Below are 9,433 nucleotides of genomic sequence, written 5' to 3' on the forward strand. Positions count from 1 at the left end.
GTCCTCCTGAACCCCCAGGCATTCTGCTCCCTCCCTTCTGTGTGCCATCCTGGACACAGGAGCCTGAACCCCGGGCGGGCAGGCGGACACCCCTTCGTGCAGCCCGAGAAGTTGCGTTCACCTGGCCGTCCCCTGGCCACACGACGCTAGCTGCCCCTCGCTTCCACAGTGGACGTGTGCATGGGAGCCCCGGGTGGGCTGTGCTGGGGCGTGGGGTCATGCGATTATCCCAGTGAGCCCAGCGAGCAAATGCCTGCTGAATACCAGCCGAGCGGCCCAGGTGCACACCCGGCTACACCGCCAGAACAGTTACCGCAGACTTAGCGGCTGAAAGAGCACAACTTTATCTCACTGTTTTTTTTTTTTTTTTGGCTGCGTTGGATCTTTATTGCGGTGTGCGGGCTTCTCATTGCAGAGCACGGGCTCTAGGCACGCAGGCTTCAGTGGTTGTGGCTCGCGGGCTCTAGAGCGCAGGCTCAGTAGCTGTGGCGCACGGGCTTAGCTGCTCCGCGGCTTGTGGGATCTTCCCAGACCAGGGCTCGAACCCGTGTCCCCTGCGTTGGCAGGCGGATTCTTAACCGCTGCGCCACCAGGGAAGCCCCTCACTGTTTCTTTAGGTCAGTCGTCTGAGTGGGCTCTACCGAGTCGTCTGTTCCCGGTCACATGGGGTGAAGGCTCTGTGTCGGCCGGGCTGGCTCTTACCTGGAGCTCAGGGGACAACTTTCCTCAAACTCATCCAGGTCCTTGGCAGACTCAGCCTCCTCAGGGTTGTAGGACTGAGGGCCCCATTTCCGCTGGCTGTGGGTCTCCCGCTCCTGCACCCACGTGTCTGTCCACCTGGCACCTGAAATCTCTCTGGTTTCCTCTCTTGCTGCATTTCTCTGGCTCCAGCTGACTGTTTAAGGGATAGCACGTTCTCTGCTCTTAAGGGCTCCTGTGAATAGGTGAGGCTGGTCCAGACAATCCAGGACCCCCGCCCCACCTCAGGGTCCCTCTGTCAAGGGACGTGACGTTTTCACAGGTTCAGGGAGGCCATCCCTGCTATGCCTGCTAGGCCACAGTGTCCTCACCTGCACATGGACAGAGGCCCCTGCTTCATAGGACTATGGGGACTAAACACTGGGCCTTATTGGGGGTGTATTTCTGTGCAGTTTTATCTAAACCTGCATACTTTTACAGAGAATTCTTTTTTTACATTTATTTATTTTTGGCTGTGTCAGGTCTTAGTTGTGGCATGCGGGCTTCTCTCTCGTTGTGGCGCACAGGCTTAGTTACCCCGCAGCATGTGGGATCTTAGTTCCCCGACCAGGGATCGAACCCACGTCCCCTGCATTGGAAGGCCGATTCTTAACCACTGGACCGCCAGGGGGGCCCCCATAATGGTTCTTATTACACTACAATTACGGTATTGTTCTAATGTAACTGCCCTTTATTTCTAAAGTTATAACAGCTTCACTTCTCTGTTGAAAGTCTCGGTACCCCCTTTTATCAAGAGAAAGTTGAAAATCCCTAGATGGGTGGATGAACCTCCAGGGCTGGAACGCCCTCTCCCACACCCCACACCCCCTCACCCAACGCTCCCTCACAATCCTACCCTGGTCCAGTGGAGCCACTGCCCTCCTCCCAGCTCACAGGTGCCCAACCGTGTCCCACCGGAGACAGAGGAGGCCACCGAGGGAGGGACGGTCATGGCCCCACTGGGCTGGGCGGCAGGACCCACACTTCAGGCCCCTCCCACTCGCACAGGACCTGAGGGAGGGTCTGCTGGTGGTGAAGGGTTGAACCCTGGGGTTGGCGGCCTGGTAAGCGGAGGGGGCGCCTGGAGGGTCCGTCGCCTTGAGTCCACCAGGAAAAAGGTCTCTTCTGGAGGAACCGGTCCACAGGCAAGGAAGGCCAACTGGCCCTTGCAGCCTGGGGTGGACCAGCGCCAGACGGGACCTCGGGGCTCAGACACAAGAGGTCAGCGGAGACAGCTTCCTGCGCAGGGCCCAGAGCCAGACTGGACCCCAGGCTTCTGCGTCCCCAGCCCCAGCTGCCCGGGCACGAGACTGGGGGGCGAGGCCGTGGGGAGGTCCTAACCAGCCTGCGGACCACACGCCTCCCCCAGGGACCCCTCCTGCTCTCTGGGCTTTCCCATGACCAGACCCAGCTTACCCTCCCCCTTGGAGCACCCCCGCACCCGGGAGGTTGTTGAGGGGGACACAGATGGCCAAGAGGAGGGATGGCCTAGCTGAGCCCCCGCCCCCGTCTACTTCACCCTCTACCCGTTCAGGGGGCAGAAACCCAAAAACATTCAGAGGGCTCCTCCACTCGGGTTTGGCGTCTGACCTCAGAGGCAGGACGGTGGCCTCCAGGAGCTGCTCAGCCTCAGGGCCTCAGAGCCTGCAGCTGGAAGGGTCTCCCGCCCTCCACCCCCACCTTGGAACGGTGAGTGCGGAGCCCTTGCCCTCACCCCTATCCCCCGCAGCCTGGCCTCCTTCCAAGCAGGCCTAGGGCACAGATGGTGCCGCACCTGCTCAGCTGCCCCGCAATCTGGAGAGGAGAGCAGAGGCCCCCGTGCCAGCTCCTGCTGCAGAGAAGGCCGGCTCTCGGAGAGGACACTCCCCACTTCCCTGCCCAGAAGACGGCTCGAGGTCCGCAGGGCCGCCCCCTCCCTCCCCGCCCTCCCCTGGTTCTGAGCCGCAGGCCGCCCAGGAGTGCAGGGGCTTGGAGGGGAGAGATAGCCTTCCCCTTCCACCAGGTAGTTACCAACCAAGTAACTGCCAACCGAGGAGGAAGGAAGGGGCGGGTAGAGCTGGGCACCGGGCCAGGTCTGTGCTTGTCCTTCCTGTGTGCTAGCCCTGGGGGTCAGCAGTGGACAACCTGCCCTGGGGGGCTCCACCCCAGAGCGGGAGACAGTGAAGGGACACAGCAAATGTGATCCAAGCCCTCAAGGCAGCGAGCGGCTGGCCTTGGGGAGAGCCGGACGGGCAGTCCTGGCGAGGGCATGGCCGGCCGGTGCAAAGGCACTGAGGCAAGAGTGTGCCTGGTGCTCAGAATGAATGAGGGAATCCACCCTAGTCCCCAGCCCCCACCCACCGCTGCCTTTCTGACAGCTTCCTTCCCGGAGCCCCGCATCCAGCCTGGGACTGTGCCCGACCCCAAATCGCCCCCGCACACATTATCACTCCCTCGCCAGGCTCGCCCCGCACACTTGTGCTGTCACTCAGCAGGGTCCTGTCCCAGCAGAAGGCGTCGCTCCCGCCGCCGGACACTCGGCCCGCTGCCCGCCGCCGGCCCATGGACGCCGCGCTCCTCCTCGCCCTCGGGCTGCTGGCCCAGGTAAGGCACGGGAGCTGCGCGGGGGTCTCTGGCCCCTGCCCTGAGCGCCGGCGTCTTAGAGTGGGGCGTCCCGGTCTCGGGGACCGAGGGCCGAGGGTTCTGTGCGGGGCAGCCGTGTCCAGGGGGGAGTGTAACCGCCTCCGCTGGACCGGACGGGGAGCCAAGTTCGGGGACGGCCGGGAGAGCACCCAGAAGGCGGGCCCTCACTCCGGAGGGGCGCCCCTCAGCCCTGCGGGGGTCTGGGAGTGTTCAGTCTCGCGGGAGGAGAGGGAGAGGGGGCGGCAGGAGCACCCCCAGCTGGGAAAGCCTGGAGGCCTGGTCCCTAGGGACCCCTGTGAGCGGCAGGTGATTCTCCGTTGTCTAGTTAGGTGGAGTCCGAGCCCCCATGTGTCCGGCCGGCAGGGGCAGCTGTGGGCTCTGCCCTCCAGAAACCCCCTCTCCCTGGGGAGCCCTGGTCTCCCTGGTGGGAGCAGGACGGGCGGCAGGAAACACAGGCCGCCCCACTCGCCACACGGCCACCCCTGGGTGGCTGGGACCACATCCTTTCGGCCCTTGGCTTCTGGGCAGGTGCTAGGCTGGGGCCAGGAGTGCAGCGTGTGGCCTCCGTGGTCTCCGGGCTTCGGGGGACTGGGCTGAGCGGTGGTCACTGGTGAGGGCTGGGGGCCAGGAGGACGGCCTCAGGCCTCTTACACCTGACAGGTGATGAGCACAGGGCCTGGCCCTGCGCCCACGAATCATCACTCACTGTTACACTTCCAGACCCATCACGCAGCACCGGCCGCTGGTGAGCGTCGCCCCTCACTCCCGCAGCGCCCCCAGCTCCGGCTCGCCAGCTCGGGTTTCAGCCCCTGGCAGCTGACTAGGTGCCGCCGCCAGCCCCCCGCCCCAGCTACCCACACCCCTGCCTCCGGGACTTCACTGACCCCCATGGAGGCGGTGCTGGCCGCTCCCCACTGCCATGTCCGGCTGACCCAGAGGGAGGCCGTGGTCACCCTTGCCCGGCACAGCTTGGCTGCCCACGGCCTGTGCCCCTCGGCCCGCTGCTGGGAGCCCACCCAGGGCAGCGGGCTCTCTGCCCCCACCCCAGGGCCTGGGTGCCCCCCTGCGCTCCAGAAGGCTCCAGGCTGCAACGCCCCCTCCCCACTATTCCTGCCCCTGCCCCGCATCAGGCAGCATGTCCTCGGAGGCCCACTCCTGGGTCTGGGGGTGTCATCCTTTGACCGGGCCCCAGGGGGACTCTGCTGCGGGGGAGGGGAGTAGATCCCTCTCAGATGCCTCTCCCCTCCCCCAGGGTCATGCCCAATGCACCCGCTCCCAGACAGCTGGGGACTGCGGGAATTCTGGTGGCGCTGGGAGACCAGCCAGCAGGCCTGGCCACTCATGTTCCCGCACTCCCCGCGGCTCAAATTAGCTCCGGTGTGAGGGGAGCGACTTTGGGATTGGCCGACATATGTCTGCGTCAGGACCTTGCACGGCCCTCCCCCATCCAGCTCAGCTTTCAGACTTTTGTCCTCTCCTGTCCAGCCACACGGGTCCTGTGGCGCTTCCCGGACACACCTTCCTCCACCTCCGGGAGCACCCCGGCAGGGCTGTCTCGGGTGGGTCCCTGGGGTGGAGGCCTGTTGACCAGACTCCGCACAGGCCCGTCATCTGCTTGGTGGCCTTGGACGAGGCTCACCCTTCCCTTGTGTTGCCTGAAATCTCAGCCAGGGCACTTAGCGTGTGTCTTTTCGGAACTGGCCTCTATTGGCTCCTCACCTGTGCCCATGGTGTCCCCAGTAGCTGGGCCTTCACTGGGACCGCCCCCCTGCCTGGGGGTGGGGAGCCCAGATGGCAGACCCACGTGCTGCTGGAATGGGCCCCAAGCCTGCGTCCGGCTCCGCTGAGCCATGTCACTGCCCGTGCACTCACGTGCGGGGACACCCCTCCAGCATCACTTCCGGGCCTGGGTTCCTCAGATTCCAGGAAGCAGGTGCGAGGCCTGGAGCCCGGGGGAACGTGGGTGGGGTTTGCTTGGGCTGAGGGAGAGGCCCCACAAGCTCCCCAGGCCTGAGCCCCTTCCCCACCCCCGGCTGGAATCCAGGCCACCCTGTTCCTGGACGGCCTGGCAGGCATCAGGCGCGCCAGGAATGGACCCAGCTGTCCGCCTGGCCCAGAGAGGCCCCTGCGGCTCTCCCCTGAGCCCCCTCCAGCTGTTGCGGGCTTCAGAGGAGGGGCAAGATGGCGAGGCGAAGGGACAGCTGTTTTCTGCAGCCTCCCCCCCCACCCCCACCCCCGCTGACTGGGGCAGGCACCATGCTCCCGGCTGTCCTGCCCACGCTGAGAGGACAGCGCCCCGAACTGGCTTCCCTCCGCGGCCCCGGTTACTGTCACAGCGACGTGGGGCTGAAGCCCCTGCCTGTTCTGGAGAAGACCATGCGTGTCTGCTGTGGGGACCGTCCTGTTCCAGGACTTTCCCGTTGCCTCAGGGGGTCTTCACGGTTTGCAAAGCCCCCAGGAGTGTGGCTGCGGCTTCCTCCCAGAGGCCACGTGGCTCAGGAGAGCCCCAGAGCTCCAAACCAGATGGGGAGCTCTCTTACTCGGCATTCGTGGGGCTGGGGGCGGGGCTGGGACCACAGCGAGGGGGCAGTGGCCCGGCATCTCTAGGGCTTCCAGGCTGTTCTCTCAGGCTCTTGGCTAAGGGAGCGGCGGAGGGTGAGCATGGGGGTGCCACCGGGCACCCGCTGGGAGAAGTGGGTCCCTGATGCCCGTTGGTTCTGTGTGGTGCGGGGGCGGTGAGGGTGACAGCGTTTGTGAGCGATGTGCACTCCACGTCCACGGCTCTATGCACGTGGCTTCGTCCCGGCTCCAGTGTCCTGTGATTCCCAGGCGGCTCCCAGGCCTTCCCCGGCCACCTGCATCTTCTGGGAAGGGGCGGGCGGGAGGACAAAGGACAAACTGAGAAGCGTCCCGAGAGCCGGAAGTCGGCTGCAGCCCAGTCTGGCCACGCCACCTACTGCAGCCTCCGATCTGGGCGAGGGGCCCCTGCCAAGGCTCTGCGGCTTCTGCTGACCTCGTGACCTTGGGCCGTGGAGAGTCTGGGGTCCAGGACTCCCAGACTCCGCCCCGGCCACGTGCCCTGTGCTGAGCCGGTGGGTGTCCTGGAGTGTCAGCAAGGCTGCTGGCAGGGAGGGGGCAGCCGTGGGCTCGGTGGGGGGCTGCAGGGCCGGAGGTGCCGGCCCAGGTGTGGACAGGGCAGCGTGTCCCCCAGTGGCCCAGGAGCATCTGCAGGCTGTCCCTCACTCCCTGCTGAGGTCAGGGCGGTGCCTCTGTGTCACTGGGCATCACAGAAATGCTCCTTGCCGTGGAGGTTCGGCGCTGGTGGACCTGTGGCTCCCGCCTTTGCTGCTCCCTGAGGGCTGAGAGGGGCTGGGGAGGGGCGGAGGGAGGGGCGGGGAATGGCGAGGTGGGGGGCAAGGGAGCTGCTGCCCCAAGATGCCCAGGAAACAGACGCTATCCCCCCCGAGCCTGTGACAAAGGCCGGCAGGTCTCCGCTTGGCGGGAACACCACACTGGCCTGTGCTGGGCCGTCTTGGTGAGAAGCCAGCTGCCCGGGAGGCTTGGAGGCAGTGCTGCCATCTGTCGGGCCACAGGGAGCTCAGGGGCCTGGTGAGCCGCCCGGCCCTTTCTCCAAGCCGGGTGTGCTGCTGCCTGGACCCCAGGCCCCTGGCATTTCAAGTGCGGTGGCAGGACGAGGTCTGGGCACCAGGGAGGTGGCCTGGGGCCCCCCAGGGAGGCTGACTTTAGTCTGGATGTCAGTGCAGTTCTGTCAGCAAAGTGTACAAGGACTCAGGGGGGCAGAACAGGGAGGCCATGCAGGGGGGCACAGGCCAGAGGTTGCCCGGAAGAGCAGCCTCCTGGCTGAGGGGCATCTCCCCCCTCCACTGCCCCCCAAGTCCCCCCACTCACCAGTCACCAAGCCCCCCTTCCCTGAGGCCACCAGCCCAGGCCCGGTCCCTCTACCGACTGCGATGAGGAAAGGGATGGAAACCTCAGCAGAAGTTGGGGGACCGGCTGGCCAGGGGTGGGGTTGAGGGGTCGAGGAGGGAAAGGGCCGTGGGAGGCAGAGGGAGCTCGCAGCGCAGAGAGCTGGGGAGGGGCCTGGCAGGAGCAGCTCCACTGCATCTCCCCCCGCCGCCCTGCCTTGGATTTGGAGGGGGGCTGGGCAGGGGGCAGCTGCAAACGCAGGGGGATTGGGGGGTTCATAAGAGCCGTGGAAGGCGCGTTGCTCACGTTCTCCTATAGCCAAGCCGAGCTGGGTCCCAGTAGCATCCCTGCCCCCGCCCTGGGCCCTGACAGCCCTTATCCAAGTCCAGCCAGGCTCTGTGCCCTCCAAGGGTGCCCCAGCATCGGCCCCACTCATGACTCGGGGAGCACAGAGGGCCCCCAGTGCCTCCACGCCCAGCCGGCCACAGTGCCTGAGCCCACGCTCAGACCAGCCACTGGCCGATCAGGGCGTGGGATACGGAGACCACGTGTTTAAACCAGGGCTGTCCCAGGAGACTCTGGGTGTTTGTTGGGGCTGCCGCCAGCTCTGCCCTCACCCCGCCAGGTGGCTTTCTTCTCTGGGCCTCAGTTTCCCTGTCTGAGAGGTGGGGGGGGACGAGCTGACAGTGGGTCTGGGGAGGGTTTCTGCACCGCAGGCGCCCTGCCCCCTGCCAGGTTCCTGACTAGCCTCAGTGCTGAGCCCAGAGCTCAGCGGGTGGTGGCAGGGCGGTGGGTGCATATCCCTGGCCCCGCCCGTGGGGTAGCGTCGGGGGAAACGGCTGCCCCACACTCTGTCCTGCCTCTGCAGCCCCGCAGGCCCTGAGCGCTGGGCTTCGGGGACGTTGCACACAGCGCCCCCCTGTCCCCTGGGCGTGCGGAGCCGGAGACAGCGTCCCGGGTTCCAGGTACTAAAGTGTTGGTTACACGGTCACACCTGGTTCCACGGTTCTGGGAGGAAAACAGCACGGGCTGGGGCTGGGCTCTGGGGGATCGGGGTCCAAAACACTCCAGCTGCCCTGTCCTCCCGCCGGCCCCTCAGCCTCACAGCTGCACACGCCCCACCCCGCCGGTCCCTAGAGGCAGAGGCAGCTGCCGCCAGGGGCGGGGAGCTGGGAGCTCAGCTCCGTTCCATTTCCACAAAGCAGCCCTGGGACAGACAGCCCCACCGCCTGATTCCCAGAGGCGTGTGGCGTGTCCCCCTCCCCAGCCTGGCGGAGGGGACCTGCCACGTGAACAGCTGCCCTGGGTGCGGGAGGGCCCCCAGGTGGCCCCCTCTCTGGGCCTCTGAGGACAGAAGCGCTGCCTGGTCAACCTCGAGCAGCCCTCAAGAGTTCACGTCACCAGGAGGCCTGGGGTGGCCGCGTGTCCCCCCACTGCCCCCAGCCCCGCCCAGCCGTCCTTCCTCTTCAACCCACCTCCCTCCCGGGCCTCGCCACCCATCCCCGGGCTCCCGGGAGCCAGGCTGCCTCCCGTCCCCCTGAGCACCCCATGCCCCCCAAGCCCGAACCTCCGCGGGCCACACGACGGAGGGCTTGGCAGTCAGGGAGGGGACGTCCCGGCCCTGGTGGGGGAGCTCTGGGCGCTGCTGTGGTGGTGACGGAGGTTTTTCTTTGTTGCAGAGCCTGTGTCTGTCAGTGGGGGTCCCCGGGCTGAGGAGGCCGCATACCCTGTACCCCTGGCACCGGGTGCCGGCACCGGGCCGCGTGCGGAGAGCCTGGGTCATCCCTCCCATCAGTGTGTCCGAGAACCACAAGCGCCTGCCCTTCCCCCTGGTGCAGGTGAGGGGCCGCGTGCTTTAGGGCGGGCACACCCCTGGGGCCGCAGGCTGAGTGACCCCATCCCAGCTGGGGGAGGGACCGAGGGCTGCAGAGAGGGGACACCCCTCCCCTGGGGCACCTCCCCAGCCCATCACCTGTCCCACAGATCAAGTCGGACAAGCAGCAGCTGGGCGGCATCATCTACAGCATCCAGGGGCCGGGCGTGGACGAGGAGCCCCGGGGGATCTTCTCCATAGACAAGTTCACAGGGAAGGTGTCCCTGAATGCCGTGCTGGACCGAGAGAAGACAGACCGCTTCAGGGTGGGCC

At 66.2% G+C, this 9,433-nt stretch overlaps 1 protein-coding gene across 1 annotated transcript in view; it reads left to right on the top strand.

The window, feature by feature from the left end:
- The first annotated feature begins 3,279 nt into the window (after positions 1-3,279).
- Positions 3,280-9,433, top strand: part of CDH15 (cadherin 15) — an 18,618-nt gene continuing 12,464 nt past the window's right edge. Inside the window, 3 exon segments of the mRNA XM_024735483.1 lie at positions 3,280-3,321; positions 8,967-9,125; positions 9,271-9,426. Coding sequence (XP_024591251.1) covers positions 3,280-3,321; positions 8,967-9,125; positions 9,271-9,426 — 357 coding nt within the window.

The sequence above is a fragment of the Neophocaena asiaeorientalis genome, unplaced genomic scaffold (genome assembly GCF_003031525.2).
Source record: "Neophocaena asiaeorientalis asiaeorientalis breed wild unplaced genomic scaffold, Neophocaena_asiaeorientalis_V1.1 scaffold40, whole genome shotgun sequence".
NCBI lineage: Eukaryota > Metazoa > Chordata > Mammalia > Artiodactyla > Phocoenidae > Neophocaena > Neophocaena asiaeorientalis.